This window comes from Oryctolagus cuniculus, chromosome 7 (assembly GCF_964237555.1).
Source record: "Oryctolagus cuniculus chromosome 7, mOryCun1.1, whole genome shotgun sequence".
Lineage (NCBI taxonomy): Eukaryota > Metazoa > Chordata > Mammalia > Lagomorpha > Leporidae > Oryctolagus > Oryctolagus cuniculus.
Genome location: NC_091438.1, coordinates 119,036,578 through 119,057,707, shown reverse-complemented (window position 1 = coordinate 119,057,707; position 21,130 = coordinate 119,036,578). Strand labels below are relative to the sequence as shown.

General features: G+C 47.0%; 1 protein-coding gene across 10 annotated transcripts in view; it reads right to left on the bottom strand.

Moving 5' to 3' along the window:
• The window catches only part of IFT25 (intraflagellar transport 25), a 31,635-nt gene extending 10,512 nt beyond the window's left edge, over nt 1–21,123 (bottom strand). For 2 of the 10 annotated variants that reach the window (XM_070078466.1, XM_051857761.2), the window contains exons 1-4: nt 20,723–20,839; nt 12,325–12,437; nt 3,976–4,082; nt 2,086–2,154 (exon numbers count right to left, since the gene is read on the bottom strand). In XM_070078466.1, coding sequence (XP_069934567.1) covers nt 2,086–2,154; nt 3,976–4,082; nt 12,325–12,422 — 274 coding nt within the window. In that variant the 5' untranslated portion in view covers nt 12,423–12,437; nt 20,723–20,839. Of the gene's footprint in view, nt 1–2,085; nt 2,155–3,975; nt 4,083–12,324; nt 12,438–13,814; nt 13,972–20,426; nt 20,611–20,708; nt 20,867–21,037 lie in introns of those variants that run through there. The other 8 variants (XM_051857760.2, XM_051857763.2, XM_051857756.2 and 5 more) reach the window with 8 other exon arrangements.
• Nucleotides 21,124–21,130: the final 7 nt, after the last annotated feature.

Genomic DNA, 21,130 nt, shown 5'->3' with positions numbered 1-21,130 from the left:
AAGCCACAGGGAGCCCAGCCTCCACCACAGTTGCCCAGGATGCCAGACATGGAGCTTTAGGGCCTAATGTTTGCCCTGCTCTGGTTTTGTTTTGCCCTAATTAATCCTTTCTGTTCCTTGTCTCCCCTGTTTGGAATGGAAATCTATATCCCATACCTGTCCCACCATCAAAGCCTGGAAGTAAGGAACTTGGTTTTTATTGTTCTGCGGTCACCATTAAGGGAGTTTGCCTTGAAGCTCACGTGAGAATGTGAACTTTGGACTTTTAATATTAGGCTGAGTTAAGATTTTAGGACTTTTCTATGTTATGTGCAGAAATAACATGACTTCTGGGGAGCCAAGGGTAGACTGTTATAGATTGAACAGGACTTGGCTCCCCAAATTCATGCAGCTGCTTAAACCCTGCTTGATGGATTAAGTGTGAAGACTTGATTTAATTATGGTAGGTGGGCCTGGCAGGAGGTCTCGGACACTGGGGCTTGCCCTTAGCAGATGTTCTCATGAAGGGGTCAGTTATATAGTCAAGCGTGCTCCCTGGGTCTCTGCTTCTGGGCTTGCTATATGATAGATGGTCCCTTCATACCCACTCCACCACCATCAGCCTATACTAGATGCCAGAGCAATGGCGCCAGGTGCTTATCCTGGTCTCCCATGGAGGTGCAGGGGCCCAAGCACTTGGGCTGTCCTCCACTGCCCTCCCGGGCCACAGCAGAGAGCTGGCCTGGAAGAAGAGCGACTGGGACTAGAACCCGATGCCTATATGGGATGCCAGAGCCGCAGGTGGAGGATTAACCAAGTGAGCCATGACACCGGCCCCCAGATTTATTTATTTGAAAGTCAGAGTCACAGAGAGACAGAGATACCCCATCTTCTGGTTCATTCCTATGATGGCTACAATGGCCAGGGCTGGGTCAGACAGAAGCCAGGAGCTCCCATGTTGGGGGCAGGGGGCCAAACACCTGAGCCATTTTCTGCTGGCTTTCCCAGGTCATTAGCAGGAAGATGGTTCAGAAACAGAGCAGCTAAGACATGAACTGGCACCCATATGGGATGCTGGTGTTGCAGGTGGTGGCTTTACCCACAAAGCAGGCCTGTCACAAAAACTTTAAATGGTAGGTACTGGTGCCAGCATTGTGGCTCAGTGGGTTAAGCCACTGCCTGCTATGCTGGCATCCCATATATACACCAGTTTGAGTCCTGGCTATTCCACTTCTGAAGTAGCTCCCTGCCAATGCTCCTGGAAAAGCAGCAGAAGATGGCCCAAGTGCTCGGGCCCCTAGTAGCCACATGGGAAAGGTGGATAGAGTACCTGGCTCCTGGATTCAGCCTAGCCAATCCTGGCTGTTGCAGCCACTGAATCAGCAAATGGAAGATCTCTCTCTCTCTCTCTCTCTCTCTCTCTTTCCGTGTCTTTCCCTCTCTCTCTAACTCTGCATTTCAAATAAATAAATCTTGGGCCAGTGCCGCGGCTCACTAGGCTAATCCTCTGCCTTGCGGTGCCGGCACACCGGGTTCTAGTCCCGGTAGGGGCGCCGGATTCTGTCCTGGTTGCCCCTCTTCCAGGCCAGCTCTCTGCTGTGACCAGGGAGTGCAGTGGGGGATGGCCCAAGTCCTTGGGCCCTGCACCCCATGGGAGACCAGGATAAGCACCTGGCTCCTGTCTTCGGATCAGCGCGGTGCGCCGGCCATGGCGGCCATTGGAGGGTGAACCAACAGCAAAAGGAAGACCTTTCTCTCTGTCTCTCTCTCTCTCTCTCACTATCCACTCTGCCTGTCAAAAAAAAAATAATAAAATAAAATAAATATTACAAATAAATAAATCTTTAAAAAATGGTAGGTATCATTTCCATTTTTCTGATAAGGATTCTGAAATTCAAAGAAATTCAGTAATATGTTAACAGTTATGTAGCCAATAAGTGAAGAAATAGTCTCATATCCAAACCTGCCTTTTTTTAGGCCCTACATGTGTCCTAAGAATCATTAAAATCATCCTTCACAGAATGTAGGCAGACTGGAAGTGCAGAGTCAGAGGGCAACGGCCTCCACCTCCATGCTCAGAGCAGTGCTGCTGAGATAAGCACATACCTCTTTCAATCCACTGCTCAAAATCAACTGGCTCCTTAGATGTGCTCTTTTCGATCCTCAAGGTCCGCACTGACAATATAAATAAACACAGTAAGTAAAGAGTAAATTGCCTACCAGATTCTATGTTGTGTGCCCCCACCCCCATCCCGCCACATCTTACTGCCACACACTGGTGGGACTACACAGTACTGGGACTAAGAACACCATGTTCTGGAAGTTATCCATCATGTGTTTCTATAAATCTCTGTGGCAAAGTGCTTTCTTGTATAACTATAATCTTACAAATGTTTGTAATTATACAATAGAGACAGTAGGGCTTTTTAAAACTTGGAACCACCACCCCCCTTTTTATTTACTAGTATCTGTACCACTACTGTGTGGTTTTAGTCATAAACCTTTACAGAGAACCCACTGTAAGTCAGGCACTTTTATTCACTCACTGTTGACTATACTCTTGCGAGAAAGGTATTAGTAACCGACTTTCCTGATGAGGAAACAGGCTTCGAGAAGCCAGGCACGGTGTTCAACAGGATGGAGCTAGTAGTTACAGAACTAGAATGCAAGCTTGTGGCCTGTCTGGCTCCAGAGCCTCGACTATGAACGACAGAGGAGACATCTCAGGAGCACAGCTATCCTCCTTCTGTACTGGCTTTTTTCCACTGTCCCTGACCTAGTCTCTGCTGTACCGGATCTACTGCTCTCCTTCTCCATTCTGTTCTGTGTCCTGAGTGGCTGATCTCTGTAGACTGCATTGCCTAGACTCTCGCATGTGTTGCTGGTTGGATTTGGCACCAAGTGGATGCCAGAGGACAGTGAAGCAGTGAAGTCAGGTGAGTTTATCTGCACTCCCTCCAGCTACAGCACCCTGTTTCTGACAGTACCATGTCCCGTCATAATGCCAGCTCCTGATGGGCAGCCCCTCTGGCATAGGCTCTGGTGCTCACTAGGCTCCCCTGTCACTATTTCCTTCCCTTGTCCCAGGAGTGTGAATGTCTTCCTGCTTTGGCCAGTTTCTGAGGGCCTCCTCATCCTTTGTTTGGTCCCTTAGCCCAGGCCATAATTCTCTAAGTCGTTCCATCAATAAAGCCTCTGCATTTGAACCATCTGGGATATGATTTGTCTTCAATAAACATAGAGAGGATTATAATGGTATTCACTGGGGGATTCTCTTCCTAAAGAAGATGCCACTATGTGGAGAAAACAAGCCATCACAGAAGATGGCGCTGGCGGCCACAAGCCATGTTTAAAGGAGCGACCAGGAAATGGGGGCAGGGAGCAGCCACAGAAGTACTCTGTCCAGCAACCAGCACCTATAGGCCAACTAAAGAAACGCCCTCTGAGGTGACTGGTTGGAACCCCTACATAAGCTGCTGCACTAACTGAAATAAATGAGCACTAGCTTGCTTCCACCCAACTCCCAGTGTCTGTGTCATGATTCCGCACTGGTCTTACCCCCAGCCACCACGGGAGAACCCAAACGAGACAATACCACTAGCAATAGAAGAACTATCACTGTGAATCATCAGGGCTATCACATCTTCAGCAAGAATCTGACAGAGAACCCCACGCCAAATGAGTCTAGAATAGAAAGATGTCACAGCACCTGGTGTCCTGGCAGGCTGATTTCCTACGTTCCCAACAGGGTCTTCTGCCAAAGACTCTCACAGAGTGAAGTGCATGGTTGTATGCCTTGGAAGGGGCTCAGTTCTGTAGTTCCAGTGAGGCTAGTGTGCCTGCGGCCATGCACCTATAAACCTCACCCTCCCACCCCAGCCATCTAATTGGCTTCCATGCTGAGAAGGAAAATCATGTTCTGCCAAAGTTCACACATATGCTCTCTGCCCACGGAGACATTTAAGGGTGAGGGAGAGTGACACGTGACTTGCTTACCTAAGTAACTCTGGATTACAAGCTTTTCGATCCTTACATGTTTGTGAAAAGATATAATGAACTCCTGAGGAAACATTCCTGTGGTAGTCCAAAACGTTTCTGGATTCCTATTGTTAATTTTAAAGGAAGAGGATTAGCCAAATAGAAGTGATAATCATAAAACTCTAATGAACAAGCACTTTTTAAAAAATAAACAGGGCTGGCATTGTAGCGCAGAGGATTAAATAACACCCGCATCCTGTATGGGTGCTGCTTCAAGTCTCCAGGGCTCCACTTCCAATCCAGCTCCTTGCTAGCACACCAGTTCAACTCCCAGCTGCTACACTTCCCATTTGGCTCCCCGCTAATGTGCCTGGGAAAGCAGTGGAAGATGGCCCAAGTGCTTGGGCCCCTGCACCCACGTGGGAGACCCGGAAGAAGCTCCTGGCTCCTGGCTTTGGCCTGGCCCAGCCCCAGCCATTGTGGCCATTTGGGGAAAGAATATGGATGGAAGATCTCTCTCTCTCTAACTCTGCCTTTCAAAAAAAATTTAATAAATCTTTTAAAAAAATCAAATAAATAAATCTTTAAAAATAAAAACAACTACTAATTTTTATTTTCTGACCCTTTCTAATGGCTAATTCTGCTTCTAATCCTCCCCAACTTTAATAATTCTTCCTTACAACTGTTCTCTTCTAAACCATAGGAACATAGGTGGGCATTTAGCCTAGTGAATAAGATATTCATGTCCCAATTCAGAGTAACTGGATTCAATTAGTGGCTCAGCTCCTGAATCTAGGTTCCTGCTAATACAGACTTTGATGGCTTGAGTAATTGGTTTCCGGCCATTCAAGTAGAAGACCTGGTTTGAGTTCCTGGCTCTCAGCTTTGGCCCCAGTACAACCCTTGTTACTGAAAGCATTTGGAGAATGAACGAGTGGATGGGACCATTGTATCTGTCTCTCTACCTCTCAAATAAATAATAAACAAATACAAAGCATAGGAACAGAACTACTAGCACTCCTGTCTGAACACCTGGTGGTCCCTTACTACCTGGTGGTCCTTACTACCTATTAATCTAGTCTCCTCAGTATTGTTTTAACTATATAAGCTTTTTTTCTTTCCTCTTGGAAGTAAATTGAACCTTATGTGCATAATTTATGAGTTTTGATGATAATAAATGTTTATTATGCTAATACCAATACCTAGGACAACTAATATCCCAATCACTATAGACACTACTTCCATGAATCCAGAAATTTTCCTTGTCTTCTCAGCAGTCTCTACTGCCCCTAGGTCACCACTGCTTTTATTTTTATCACCAAGGACTATGCTACAGTGTTTTTATTCATTCTTTTGTTGGCTATTTGGACTACTCCCAGGTTTTATTTTTTAAAGGATTTTGTCGCTCCCCCTCTTCGTGGAGGAACGACACAGGACCCTGCGCTGTTCTCCTGTCTGCTCGGCCCTCCCCGGGTTTGCTGCTGGTTCTTCCCGGGTTGGCTACTGTCCCTTCCACCTCCGTGGAAGGGCGGTTCCCCCTGCCACATTCCCCACTTCCGCAGGGGAGTGGCACACCGCCGGCCGGCTCTCTCGGGGGCTGCACAGGTGTTCCCCTTAGATGTTCCCCTTAGATGTTCCCCTTAGATGTTCCTGGTGCATGCCGTCTCTCTCCTCCCCCATAGTCCTCCTCCGCCAATCCCAACTCGGCTGCCCACACGCCGAGTACACTGCTCTCCTCCAATCAGGAGCAAGTCCTACAGTTTATTGGCTGAACTGGAGGCAGCTGTGTAGAAGCTGTTTTCTTCTCTCCCAGCGCCACATTGTGGGAGAGCAGATGCACAGAACAAGTCCTAATTCCAGTAACAGTATAGTCCGAGTTGCTCCCCACAGGATTTATTTATTTTTATTTGAAAGTCAGAACTGGCGAGAAAGAAAGAGAGACAGAGAGAGACAGAGATATCTTCCATTTGCTGGTTCACTCCCCAGATGGCCACAAAGGCCAGGGCTGCGTCAGGCCAAAGCCAGGAGCCAGGAAATGCTTCTGGGTCTCCCACATAGATGAAGGGGCCCAAGCACTTGGACCAGCTTCCACTGCTTTTCCAGGCCATTAGCAGGGAGCTGGATCAGAAGTGGAGCAGCGGGGTTGCAAACCAGCTTCTACATGGGATGCTGGCATCACAGGCAGCACCTTCACCTGCTGTCTCACAGTGTCAGCTCCTGTTTCCAGTTTTTGACCATTTTGAATAAAACTGCTAGAAACATACTTGCCCAGGTGTCTCTGTGGACATGACTGCATTTATCTTGGGGATAATTACTAGGAATGGAATTGTTGGCTCATAAAGTAGAGGTATATTTAACTTTTTTTTTTTTTTTTTGACAGGCAGAGTGGACAGCGAGAGACAGAGACAGAGAGAAAGGTCTTCCTCTTCCGTTGGTTCACCCCTCAATGGCCACTGCGGCCGGTGCGCTGCAGCCGGCGCATCGCGCCAATCCAAAACCAGGAGCCAGGTGCTTCTCCTGGTCTCCCATGCGGGTGCAGGGCCCAAGGACTTGGGCCATCCTCCACTGCACTCCCGAGCCACAGCAGAGAGCTGGACAGGAAGAGGAGTGACCGGAACAGAATCTGGCGCCCCAACTGGGACTAGAACACGGTGTGCCAGCGCCACAGGCGGAGGATTAGCCTATTGAGCTGCGGTGCCAGCCAAGGTATATTTAAGTTTGTAAGCTGAAAGGTCAGAGAGTTCCAGTTGCTCTATATCCTTGCTAAAGTTTGTTGTTGTCAGTCTCTCTCATTTTACCCAGTCTAGTAAATGTGAAATAATATCCTGCTTCATTTTAAATTGCATTTTCTAATAACTAATGATGCTAAGTACTTGTAATTGTCATTCATAGATTTCATTTGTGAAATGTTTTTTTTTTCACTCATTTTATTTTTTTAAGATTTATTTATTTGAAAGGCAGTGTTAGAGAGAGATCTTCTGTCCACTGGCTTACCCCTCAAATGGTCACAGTGGCTGGTGCTGGGCCAGGCCAAAGCTAGGATCCCAGAACTCTGTTAGGGTCTGCCACGTGCATGGCAGGGGCCCAAGTACCTAGGCCATCCTCCAGGAGCTTTCCCAGGAGTACTAGCAGGGAGCTGGATTGGAAGTGGGGCAACCAGGACTTGAACATGTGCTCATATGGCACACCAGCATCACAGGCAGTAGCTTACCCGGCTGTGATACCATGCTGGCCCCTTAAAATTAAACTGTCTGCAATTTTACTATACATGTGTAGGAATCCTGTTAGATATTATAAATATTTTCTCTCAGTCCATGGATTTAATTTTCTTTTTTTTTAAACCGGATTTTCTTTGATCTTTATTTATTTTTTATAGAAAGCTTTTATTTAATAAATATAAATTTCATAAGTACAACTTTTGGATTACAGATGTTTAAAAATTTCTTTGGAAGGCAGAGTGATAAAGAAAGAGCAGGAGACAGAAAGAGACATAAGTCTTCCACCTGCTGGTACACTCCCCAAAAGGCCTCATCAGCCAGGGCTGGGCCAGGAGGAAGCCAGGAGCCTGGAACTCCATTCAGATTTCCCACATGGATGACACGGGCCCAAGCACTTGGGTCATCTTCTACTTTCCCAGGTGCCTTAGGGAGTTGGATCAGAAGCAGAGCAGCTGGGATTTGCGCTGGTGTTCTCCCATGGGGCACTGGTATCACAGGTGGCAGCTTAATCTGTAGCACTACAACACTGGCCCCTATTTTTTCTTTCTTTCTTTCTTTCTTTCTTTCTTTCTTTCTTTCTTTCTTTCTTTTTTTTTTTTTTTTTACAGGCGGAGTGGACAGTGAGAGAGAGAGACAGAGAGAAAGGTCTTCCTTTGCCATTGGTTCACCCTCCAATGGCCACCACGGCCGGCACGCTGCAGCCGGCGCACCGTGCTGATCCGATGGCAGGAGCCAGGTACTTATCCTGGTCTCCCATGGGGTGCAGGGCCCAAGGACTTGGGCCATCCTCCACTGCACTCCCTGGCCACAGCAGAGAGCTGGCCTGGAAGAGGGGCAACTGGGACAGAATCCGGCACCCCGACCGGGACTAGAACCCGGTGTGCTGGCGTCACAAGGCGGAGGATTAGCCTCATGAGCCGCGGCGCCGGCCTATTTTTTCTTTTAATCTCACCAATTTTATCTGTCTTCCTAAAGAAATCTTTGCCTATTCCAATGTCATAAAAGTACTTTCCTGGAGGCCGGTGTTGTGGTACAGCAGGTAAAAGGTGCTGCCTGCAATGCCGGCATTCCATATAGGTGACCGTTCATGTCCTGGATGCTCCACCAAAATAATAATATCAAATATTATGTAGAGACACACTTGAAGTTTAATATATTAACTGAATCATTATAATTAGATATAAGGAATCTGCCAAAGTAGTAGTTCTCTTTTTAAAAAGGATTTATAGCTAACAACTTTTTTAAAAAATTTATTTTATTTATTTGAAAGGCAGCATGACAGAAAGAGGGACAGAGAGAGAGCGAGAGAGCAAGAGAGTGAGAGAGCAAGAGTTAGAGAGAGAGAGAGATCTTCCACCTGCTGGTTCATTCCTTAAATGACTGAAATGGCTGAGGCTGGGCCAGGCTGAACCCAGGAGCCAGGAGCTTCTTCCAGGTCTCCCACATGGGTGCAGGGACCCAAGCACTTAGGCCCTCTTCCACTGCTTTCCGAGGTGCATTTGCAGGGAGCTAGATTGGAAGCAGAGTAGTAGGGACTTGAACTGGACTTGTATCAGGGCTCTGATATGGGATGCTGCATCAGAGGCAGCAGCTTAACCCACTGTGCCACAACTATGGCTCCTAACAATTGTTATACATTTATTATTTTATGATTTTTTCCTCCATTACTCTGATATGGGTAAGCAAAGGATCATTCTCAGAATGGAGCTCAGAGGCTAACACATGTACTTTTTGCCCAAGGTAACACATAAGGTTAGTTCCCTCACCAGCGGCCCTAGTATCCACTCTTCCACACCATGCAAAAAGAACCAAGTCTGTCTTGTACCTCTTTTTCCTGACTAAATTTTTCCTTTTTAAAAAAATGTTATTAATTTATTTTCACTTTATTTGCCCACAACCACCAGGACTTGGCTAGGCAGGAGCCAGCAGCTTAACCTGGGTCCCAGTCTCCCAGGTGGGTAGCAGGGGCCCAAACACTTGGGCCATCTTCCACTGCCTGTCCCAGGCCATTAGCAAGGAGCTGGATCAGAAGAGGAGCAGCTGGGACTCGAACTGGTGCCCATATGGGATGCTGGCAGATGCTTTAACTGCTATGCCATGATGCCAGCACCTCCAAGCACTTCGAGCCACAGTCTGCTGCCTTCCCAGATTTCCATTAGCAGGGATGTTGAAATTGGAAGTAGGTAGGAATATGAATTGAACATTTCAAAATGGGATGTGGGCATCCCAAGTGGTGTACCCAATGTCCACTCCAATTACCATTTTTTTTCCTAGTGTAGAATTCCTTTTCTCCTTTTCATCAGCATATTAAATACTGGATGGCAAAGTAGTATCAAGCGGAAACAGAAGAATGGTCATCTGCACACTTATTTCTCAGGAAATGGAGAAGCCGAAGTGGGGCCATAAAACCACCCAGGCTGTCCAAGAGTGACAGATTTATAGCACTGTTTTTTCCAAATAACCCTAAGGTTACTTCCTAACAGGACAAGTAAAACAACTTATGAATAGAAAGTAATCAACATCTACCAATTAAAATCTAACTATACTTGCTGGAACTGCATATGCAATGTCTTTGATGTTTTCTGTTCAGTTACCAGTGCAGTAACTAACTTTACTCTACACCATTTGGCTTTTTGTAGTTTTTATCTAATCTAAAAAATATTATATCCTTAATCGTTAATATGGACAGATAGAGCCTAAAATATTATCTGCTCCATTTGACAGCGAATCCTAGTGATCCATGAACAGATTCCCTTCAGAGAGTGGTCACCAGAATGGTGCAAGACAAATTGATCTTGCCTTGGGAAAAATGATCTATCTCCAGCTGTAGACAAGGAATGTTTCTGGAAAGATTTCTATTTCTAGCAAACAACTTAAAGGCAAATCCATACACTTCTGTGTATCTTCACAGCAGTTCCCACATTGATTTTTCTACTCCAAGTCACAGTGGGAGAAATAATTATATCTGAACTTCAGGATGTAAAATACCAAGAACTTAGAAGATAAATAGGCAAATATTGGGTATTAAATTTTTCATTCAAACTTTAAGTCTGAATAAATGATAATGAAGTACAAAGAACTCTGAAGTAGGATTTTGTTACAAGACATGAGTATTAGTTGATTTTGTCACTTTTTAAAAAAAGATTTATTTTATTTATTTGAAAGGCAGAGTTACCATCTGCTGGTTCACTCCCAAGATGGCTGCAATGGCCAGAGCTGTGCCGATCCAAAGCCAGGAGCCAGGAGCTTCTTCCAGGTCTCCCACATGGACGCAGGGGCCCAAGGACTTGGGCCATCTTCTACTGCTATCCCAGGCCATAGCAGAGAGCTGGATCAGAAGATGAACAGCCGGGACTAGAACCAGCACCCATATGGGATGCCAGAGCTTCAGGCCAGGGCGCTAACCCGCTGCGCCACAGCGTAGGCCCCTAAATCTAATTTTTAAAAGATTTATTTATGTATTTATTTAAAAAAAAAAAAAGATACTTTGGGATAGGCATTGTGGTGCACTGGGTTAAGCTGCCACTTGAGATGCTACATCTGAGTGCATGGGATCAAATACTGGCTGTTTCCAATCCAGCTTCCTGTCAATGCATACCCTGAGAGGCAGCAGATGATGACTCAAGTACTTGGGTCCACCCACATGGGAGACCCAGAAAGAGTAGCTGTCTCCTGACTTTGGCCTAGCCCAGCTTTGGCCATTGTGAGCATTTGGGGAGTGAATCAGCAGGTGGAAGATTCTCTCTTTTGCTCACTCGCTCTCTCGCTCTCTCTCTCTCTGTTGCTCTGCCTTTCCAATAAAGAAAAATAAATAAAATACTCTGGAGCCAAAGATGAACAGTATAGTCTCTGTCAGGAATTCACAGTTAAGAGAGGAGAAAAACATCAAAAATGTTTTAAATTACATAGTAAGAAATAAGATAAATAAGATAACAGAGTATACACCTCATGTTATTGGAGCCCAGAAGCAAGATAAACTAATCCTACCTGAGGCAAAAAGGGTAGATTTCAGAAAGGAGGTTACAACTAGCCTTAAAGGAAGAGGTCAAGTTGTTAGAAGTTTATCCAAACACAAAAATCATCAAATCTTTACATTGCAACTCTCTCCGCTTCCAACAATTAAAACTAATACTTAACCTCTTACCACAGGCCTCTCTTACCACGGATCTAAAATAGTTTAGGCAAGGGTGTTTGCCTCAGGGGTTGAGATACACTTTAGGACATTTGCATCCCGTATCAGAATGCTCGGATTCAACTCCATCTTCCTGCTGATGCACATCCTGAGAGGCAGCTGGAGATGCTAACATAGCTGGGTCCCTGCCATCCATGTGGGAACTTGGATGGAGCTCCTGACTCCTGGCTTTGGCCTAGTGCAGTCCTGGTTGTCACAGGCATCTGAGGAGTAAACCAATGGATGGATGATCTCTCTGTCTCTCTGCCTTTCAAATAATTTTAAAATAAAGTAAAAAATGGTGTAGGAAAGCTGAACTTGTAAGTCCTTCCAGATCCAAAATGATATAATTCTATTAGTCAAACTTTGGTTTGAGAGAATAAGAAATTAAGCCAGAACTACTAAAAAGGAGTTCTCTCATTAACTACTTTTCTTGGAATTGAAAGTCTGAGGATAATATTTTATCTCTACCTAGAATAAGGTCTAGCAGATCACAGAGTGGCAACTGGAATGTTATCAGGAAGCCGAGAAGCAAATAGTGCAGAAGGACAGCAGGAAGTGAAGCATTCAGTTCCCCGATGCTGCTCAGACCAACAGGGAGATGGGGAGAAGATAAGAAGTTAGGATGTTTATATCCCTATTTCCAAGAAAAAGCTGGAATAAAACCATAACCAGACACTACAATTTATACTTCCATATAACAAAGTTGTTATTGTTTGCAGCTTTATCTTGGTAAACTGCTTCTAAGAAAACCTATTTGTACATGTATGAAGAGGTCAGTTTAGAAACTGCAAAGAAAAGGATCAAAAACCTCAATGTCCACAACTAGTTCCAGGAAGGATCCTATCAGGTAACCCACTTCACCAACCATTTATTCAACTACAGTTAACGGAGCAAACTGCTGTAAAACGTATAGGCCCAGGACTCAAGAGGTTCATTGACCTAATCTAAGACTTTAGGAAAAACAGTAACTCTTACCCATCAATGACACTTTCAGGTGGGTGTTTTTCATCACTTGATGTGGCTAGAATCACTTCTGCCCCTTCAGAGCTCAAACAGAGATCAACTTTTCTCATCTTAATACTTTTAGCCTGCAAAAACAAACAAAACAAAACAAACCAGTAACAAAAATGTTGCTTCCTGGTTCTGAGCTTCATTGAAGGGAGGACAGCCTATTGCCTAGCACACAGTGCAACATGCAAGCTATTCAACAAGCAGGAGGAACCCTAACGTGTTTATTTACATAATAAACTGACTTCTACTAGGGACACTGTGTAGGGTGTGACTATTTTCCACTTCGCTCCACAAAGTCCCTGACTACTCTGACATCATTTTTCTACTTCTAAAATTAAAAATCTTCAACAATTACATGGAAACAGTTAACAAGCTAGGGTGACATGACTCAGTGGGCAAATTTCAAAAGTTGCTTATAGCTCTGTTTCTTAAGTTTAAAGAAATCTGAAGAATAAAAACATACTTTGGGAGCCGGTGCTGTGGTACAGTGGGTTAAGCCATGTCCTGGAGCACTGACATCCCATATGGGTAGTGGCTCAAGTCCCCGCTGCTCCAATTCCGATCCAGCTCCCTGGTAATGTGCCTGGGAAGGCAGTGGAAGATGGCCCAAATCCTTGGTCCCCTGCACCCATGTAGCAGACCCAGATGAAGTTCCTGGCTCCTGGCTTTGGCCTAGCACAGGCCTGGCTGTTTAAGGCCATCTGGGGAGTGAACCAGTAGATCAAAACCTCTCTTTCTCTCTCTCTGCCTCTCCCTCTCTGTAACTCTTTCAAATAAATAAATATTTAAAAAGACATTATCATCATTATGTTTGAGCAGAAATGTGAGATAAGAGAAAAATAACATTTACTTATTTTAAAATTCTCATCAAGCACTTTGAGTCATGGACTTGAAACATATTTAAGCAATCAAATTATATATTTTTTAATTTAAAGATTTTTGTTTTATTATTTTTTTATTTGATAGACATGAGTTAGACAGAGAGAGAGGTATTCCATCCATTGGTTCACTCCCCAAATGGCCACAATGGCCGGAGTTGAGCCAATCTGAAGCCAGGAGCCAGAAACTTCTTCCGAGTCTCCCACCTAGGTACAGGGGCCCAAGGACTTGGGCCATCCTCTACCAGGATGCTGGTGTTGCAGGCCAGGGTTTTAACCTGCTGTGCCACAGCGCTGGCCCCTATATATTTTAATTTTAAAAAAATATTTATTTGAGAAGCAGATACAGAGACAGAGCAAGAGATCTCCCATCTCCTGGTTCAATCCCCAAATGCTCACAATAACAGCTAAAAATGCAATAAAGGTTTTCCACATGAGTGGCAGGCTTGAGCCATCACCACTGTCTTTTATGGTCTATGTTAGCAGGAATTGGGAGTCAGGAGCTGGAGGTGGGTATCAAACCCAGGGATTCTGATATGGGACTTGGGCATCTGAAGTGTTAGGCCAAATGCTTACCCTTGTAAGGTTATATTTTAGTAACTAAAAAGGATCTTGGAGGCTGCAGGAAAGTTGGAGAGAAGATTCTATCAGACCTCGTCAACCTCCTACTTGATCTGGTGGTGACAGGGCACAAATCAATACACAGCTACACAGCGACCAGGAGAGCTTTATCCTGTTAAGTGTGAAATGACAAAGAGAACTCAGAAAAGGGGGCAAGGTTTCACGTGGTACCCAATACCTTTATACTGAGGCTCTATTTCAAATAAACAACCAAACAGAAAGCACAGAAAATATCATACATATTCAACAAGCACCCACTGCACAGATTTATTAAGTGTTGACATTTCCTCACATTTACTTTAAGCTTTTTAGAAATAAGTAGCAGCCCCTCACTGGACTCACCCCCTTCTTTGCCCAAAGTAATAGCTATTCCGAAGTTGATGATATCTTCCTGAGTATATTTTTATATTTTTACCATGTATGCATCCATGAATAACATGTACTTTTTTTTAAAAGATTTATTTATTTATTTGAAAGGCAGAATCACAGAGAGGCAAAGGCAGAGAGAGAGAAAGAGAGGTCTTCCATCCGCTGGTTCACTCCTCAGATGGCTGCAGAAGCCGGAGTTGTGCTGATCTGAAGCCAGGAGCCGGGAGCTTCTTCTGGGTCTCCCACATGGGTGCAGGTGCCCAAGGACTTGGGCTATCTTCTACTGCCTTCCCAGGCTATAACAGAGAGCTGGATTGGAAGTGGAGCAGCTGGGACTCGAACTGGCATCCATATGCGATGCCAGCACTGCAGGTGGCAGCTTTACCCGCTATCCCACAGCACCAGCCCCAAATGTACTGTTCTTTTAAAATTTAGTTACTCCAGTGTATAAGTCCTTTTGGTATTGCTTTTCTCACCTGATATTATGTTTTCTATATTTTATCATTTTTTTTTTAAAAAGGTTTATTTTATTTATTTGAAAGGCAGAGCGACAGAGCAAAAGGGAGAGAGTGAGCGAGCTCTTTCATCCCATGGTTTACTTCCCAAATGGCTGCAATGGCTGGGCCTAGGCAGGCCAAAGTCAGTAGCCTGGGACTCCATCTGGGTGGCACGGGTCCATGTTCTCAGGCTTTCACTGCTTTCTCAGGCACATCAGCAGGGAGGTGGATAGAAAGTGGAGCAGCTCGTGGCCGGCACTGTGGCTTGAAGAGCAGGCATCCCATATGGGCGAGCCCTGGCTTTTCGAGTCCCGGCTGCTCCACTTCCGATCCAGCTCTCCGCTATCACCTAGGATAGCAGCAGAAGATGGCCCAAGTCCTTGGGCCCCTGCACCACATGGGAGACCTGGAAGAAGTTCCTGGCTCCTGTTTTTTTTTTGTTTGTTTGTTTGTTTGTTTTGTTTTGTTTTGTTTTGTTTTTGATAGGCAGAGCGGACAGTGAGAGAGAGACAGAGAGAAAGGGCTTCCTTTGCTGTTGGTTCACCCTCCAATGGCTGCCATGGCCAGCGCGCTGCGACCGGCACACCGCGCTGATCCGATGGCAGGAGCCAGGTACTTATCCTGGTCTCCCATGGGGTGCAGGGCCCAAGGACTTGGGCCATCCTCCACTGCACTCCCTGGCCACAGCAGAGAGCTGGCCTGGAAGAGGGGCAACCGGGACAGAATCCGGCGCCCCGACCGGGACTAGAACCCAGTGTGACGGCGCCGCAAGGCAGAGGATTAGCCTAGTGAGCCGCGGCAACGGCCATGGCTCCTGGTTTTAGATAGGCACAGTTCTGGCCATTGCAGCCAATTGGGGAGTGAACCATGGGATGGAAGACCTCTCTCTCTCTCTCTCTGCCTCTACTTCTCTCTCTGATTTTCAAATAAATAAATAAAAAGTGGAGCAGCTGGTACTCAAACCAGTGCTCTGACATCGATTGCTGGCTTCATTAATGGCTCAAACGACCATGCCACAGGCTGGTCTAGTACTCGATCAGGTTGATGCATGTAAATCTATTTATTTGTGTTAACTGCTCTAAAGTATCCTTCCATTTACCTAATAAACATTTAGATATAGTTTTTTGCTTTCCAGTTTTTTGCCATTATAAACAAACTTGCAATACATGTTATTGTTTTTTTAAAGACTTATTTATTTGAAAATCCATTACTGGGAGAGAGGGAGAGAGATCTTCTATTCACTACCCAGATGGTTACAATAGTCAGGGCTGGGCCAGGCCAAAGTCAGGAGCCAGGAGATTCTTTCAGGTTTCCCACATGGATAGCAGGGACCCAGACATTTGGGTCATCTTCACTGCTTTTCCTAGGCCATTAGCAGGGAGCTGGACTGGAAGTGGAGCAGCTGGGACACAAACTGATGCCTACATGGATGCCAGTGCCAGATGTGGCAGCTTTCCCTGCTACACCATACTGTCGGTCCCATAATTAAATCTTAAAAAATAAAAACCATAAAACCAAAGAGGTATAAGAAGGCTACTATGGTCTGGGTAGGTTTGTCTCCCAAAGATTCATGTGCTATAAGCTTGGTCCCCAATGTAATGGTACTGAAAGGTCATGGAACCCTTAAGAGGTGAGGCTGAATGAGGTGTTTAGATCATGACTACCCTCATGAGGGCATTAAAGGTCATCTCACAGAGCAGCTTAGGTGTCACAGGAGAGTGCGTTCCAGAGAGAACAGGTTAAGAGTGATCCTGGCCCCTATCCAATCGCTTGCTTCTTTTCTCATCATGTGATCTTCCTCAAATAAGCTATCTGCCAATAGGCCCTCACCAAAGATGCTGGCATCACGCTCTTCCAGAGCCTGAACTATTTTGTGACAGCAACACAAAATGACTAAGACAAAAGCCAACGGGGAGGATGGGGGGGTGGGGAGGGGAATATCATAAAAATACTCAATCTACAAGGTGCAGGGGCAGGCTTTTGGTACAACAGTTAAGTTGCTGCTTGAGGTGCTGGCATCCCACACAAAATGCCTGGTTTAAGTTCCAGCTACTCTGCTTCTAATCCAGTTTCCTGCTAATGCATACCATTAGTAGGTGACGGCTCAAGTCTCTGCCACCACTATGGAAGACCTGGATGGAGTTTCAGACTCCTGGCTTCCTGTTGGCCCAGCTCTGGCTATTGAGAGTATTTGGGGAGTGAATCAGTAGATGGAAGATCTGTGTCAAATAAAACTAATTTAATTTTTAAAAAAGATTTTATTTATTTATTTGAGAGGTAGAGTTACAGACAGTGAGAGGGAGAGAGAGAGAAAGGTCTTCCTTCCATTTGTTCACTCCCCAAATGGCTGCAACAGCTGGAGCTGCGCCAATACGAAGCCAGGAGCCAGGTGCTTCTTCCCAGTCTCCCATGTGGGTGCAGGGGCCCAAGGACTATGGCCATCTTCTACTGCTTTCCCAGGCCATAGCAGAGAGCTGGATGGGAAGAGGAGCAGCCGGGACTAGAACCGGCACCCATTTGGGATGCCAGCACTGCAGGCAGAGGATTAACCTACTGTACCACGGTGCCGGCCCAAAACTAATTTAAAATAAAAAAAAATCAATCATACAAAGATTTGCCCACATCATGGGTGAGCAAACTATGGGCCAGATCTGGCCTGCCACCTGTTTTTGGTATGGCTCATAAGCTAAAAATGCTTTTTACTGTTTAACTTTTAAAAGGGCCAGTGTTGTGGTGCAGCAGGTTAAGCCACCGCATGCAAGGCTTGGCATCCCATATCAGAGTGCTGCCTGGAATCCCAGCAGCTCTGCTTCCAACCCAGCTCCCTGCTAACGTGCCTGGGAAAGCTTGGGCCCCTTCTACCCACAAAGGAAACTTGGATGGAGTTCTGGGCTCCTGACTTCTACCTGACAATTGCAGTCATTTCAACCGTAAACCAGAAGATGGAAGAACTGTGTCACTCTTTCAAAGAAAAATTAATCTTTTTTTAAACCCTATGCATAGCCTTTTTAAAAAATTACTTTTGAAAATTACAATCTCTTGTGGTACTTGGAAATTATATGAAATTCATATTTTAATGTATACTATTGTTTGATCTCAACATGGCCATGCTAAATCATTTATATTCTCTGTGATTGCTTTTGTGCCACAGTGAAAGGGTTGTGTGACTGTGACAGACTATCAGCTTCATAAAACCTAAAATATTTATTATCTATATAAAAAGTTGTCTGTCCTTCATCTAGATCAAACTTATAGGTTGATCACAAAATCAATGTTCTATATCTGCCTCTAGAGGTAAAAGAGTATCTCTCTTAGATTTTAGAGTGAAGGCAGGATTTATAGTCCAATAATTTGTGAATACCAACCACGGCTTTCTGAACTAAGGGTCAGGCTCTACGCTAGCAATGCAAAGATGAGCACAACCTAAGTGACTAAGACTTTGTTCCTGCCTTGAGTTAAGAAGAGGACAGGGGCTGGTGCTGTGGCACAGTGGGTGAAAGCCGAGGCCTACAGCGCTGGCATTCCATATGGGCACTAGCTTGAGTCCCAGCTGCTCCACTTTCCATCCAGCTCCCCAGTAATGTGCCTGGGAAGACAGCAGAAGGATGGCCCAAATCCTTGGGCCCCACCACCTACATGGGAGACCCGGAGGATGGCTCAAGTCTTTGGGCCTCTGCATCCCCATGGGAGACTTGGAAGAAGCTCCTGGCTCCTGGGTTCGGGTAAGTTCAGCTCAGCTCCAGCTGTTGGGTTTGTTTGGGGCTGCTGGGGCCATTTGGGGCTGTTGGGCCCATTTGGGGAGTGAACCAGAGGATGGAAGACCTCTCTTGCTCTCTGTGTCTTTACCTTTCTCTGTAACTCTTTCAAATATAAAATAAACCTTTGGGGGAGGGGGGAGAAGAGGACAAGCATCAACTAACAATTCAATAGGCTATGCGCTAAGATCATGTTATCCAGTCAGAATGCTGTGATCTCTCTGGGCAGAATGTTTTAAGTAGGACATTGTTTTGTTTCACATTGTTCAGGGCAGAATGTTCATGATAATCTGTAAACAATGTTACATGAAGAAAGCCAAAAGATAGGATTGAATGATTTCAAGGAGATAAAACAGTGAGTGAAATGTGACTACAATTTTAAATATCAGTAATTCTTACAGACAGAAAACCATTCAAAGTTTTACTGTTCCAAAAGGGCAAACTGGACTCAACAAATACGATTTTAAGAGAAAGCCCCCCTATGGCCGGCGCCGTGGCTCAATAGGCTAATCCTCCACCTTGCGGCGCCGGCACACCGGGTTCTAGTCCCGGTCGGGGCGCCGGATTCTGTCCCGGTTGCCCCTCTTCCAGGCCAGCTCTCTGCTATGGCCAGGGAGTGCAGTGGAGGATGGCCCAGGTGCTTGGGCCCTGCACCCCATGGGAGACCAGGAGAAGCACCTGGATCCTGGCTCCTGCCATCGGATCAGCGCGGTGCGCCGGCTGCAGCGGCGGCCATTGGAGGGTGAACCAACGGCAAGGGAAGACCTTTCTCTCTGTCTCTCTCACTGTCCACTCTGCCTGTCAAAAAAAAAAAAAAAAAAAAAAAAAAAAGAGAAAGCCCTTATAGATATAGAAACTTTTTAGCAAAGTAGAGACTTTAAATCTTTTCCATTCCTGAAAGTGTCTAAGAGTAAGCCAAAGAAAGGATTCCTGCATGGGCAGTTCTTCCTGGCAAAGTCAAATTCTAGGAAAGGTAGACAGGGACCAGATAATGAAGGGCTTTAAAAGCAAGTTTAAAAGCAATAGGCTCATCGCTTCTCGGCCTTTTGGCTAAGATCAAGTGTAAAAGCAATAAGCTCTATCCTGTCATCCAGGTCTGGGGTGATTCTGCTCCCCTGGAGAGGGTCCGGGCTGTCACAACTCTGGTGGGAGATTATGAAATACACCGTCATGCACACGGCAGCTCTCCTTCAACCACCCTGGCCCTCAGTTCACGGAGCCTTTCTAGTTTTTTAAATCCTGGGCCCTCGTCCTTAACCGGGGTCACCGGTGTCACCTCCAGGTCACAGCCCCCTTTTTTATTTATTTATTTTTTTTGACAGGCAGAGTGGACAGTGAGAGAGAGAGAGACAGAGAGAAAGGTCTTCCTTTTGCCATTGGTTCACCCTACAATGGCCGCCGTGGCCGGCGTTCCGCGCTGATCCGAAGGCAGGAGCCAGGTACTCATCCTGGTCTCCCATGGGATGCAGGGCCCAAGGACTTGGGCCATCCTCCACTGCACTCCCTGACCACAGCAGAGAGCTGGCCTGGAAGAGGGGCAACTTGGACAGAATCCGGCGCCCCGACCGGGACTAGAACCCGGTGTGCCGGCTCCGCAAGGTGGAGGATTAGCCTAGTGAGCCGCAGCGCCGGCCACAGCCCCTTTTAAAGGGGCCTTTCTTTCCAGAAACGTGTCAGGGTCAAGCCCTGGGTGCCGGGGCTCTTAGAACCGCGCTCCGCAGAACCTCCCCCCCCCCCCCGCCACCGGAACCTGCCTGTAAACCAGCCAACAGCCACCACCGTCTCCCTGGGACACACTCCCCCACACCAGACCCAAGCTCCTCGGTTTAAGGCCATCTGAGGCCCCCGAGGCCCCGCCCCGGTAACATAAAACACACTGGGTGCGCCCGTGCCGACATCCACTGCAATTCATGAGTATACGGGTTACGGTGCAGCTCACATCTTACATTTTGGTAAATTTATTAACTTCGACTTGCAGTCCGTTTTCCCTTTTGGGAGTCAAAACACTCTTCCAGGCCCCAAAATGACTCGCTGGCCGGCCCCGGCGAGCCCGGGGCCAAGGGGCGGGAAGAGGCCCGCCTCAGACCGCCCGCTCCAGGGCTCCTGAGGCGCGCCTCCGCCGCGCGGCTCCTCACAACCCGCGCACTCCCGCTCGCGCCTCTCCCCACCCGCACGCGCCTCCGCCTGACGCGCCCGGCAGACTCCCGCCTCCCCCAGTGCCGGCCTACCCCGCCCCACCGACCCGCTGGCCTGAGCCTCCCGTTAGCTCCGGGCGCGCAGACCTTCCAGGCTCCGGATCTCTCGAGCGCCCCGCCCCCGCGCCCCCCAGCCTCGCGCCTCCGCGGAGTCCCCGGCTCTTCGCCCCGCCCCAGCCCCGCCCCGCTCCCAGGCCCCGCCTCTCGGCGCAGCCCCGCCCTAGCGTCTTTCCCCAGGCCACTGCCAGAATGCGCGCTGCCAACCCTCCAACCACCCCCACCTCCAGCTGAGCTCGGTGTCCCTGAGGCCCGGAGGACCCAGGGGACCCGCCCTCGCGAGGGCACGCACGCGCAGTGCCCACCTAGGCCGGCTCGGAGCCCTCGGCTCTCAGGTCTTCGGCCTCGGGCACGGCCCCGCCCCCGGGCCCAGCCCCGCCCCTCATGCCGGGTCCCGC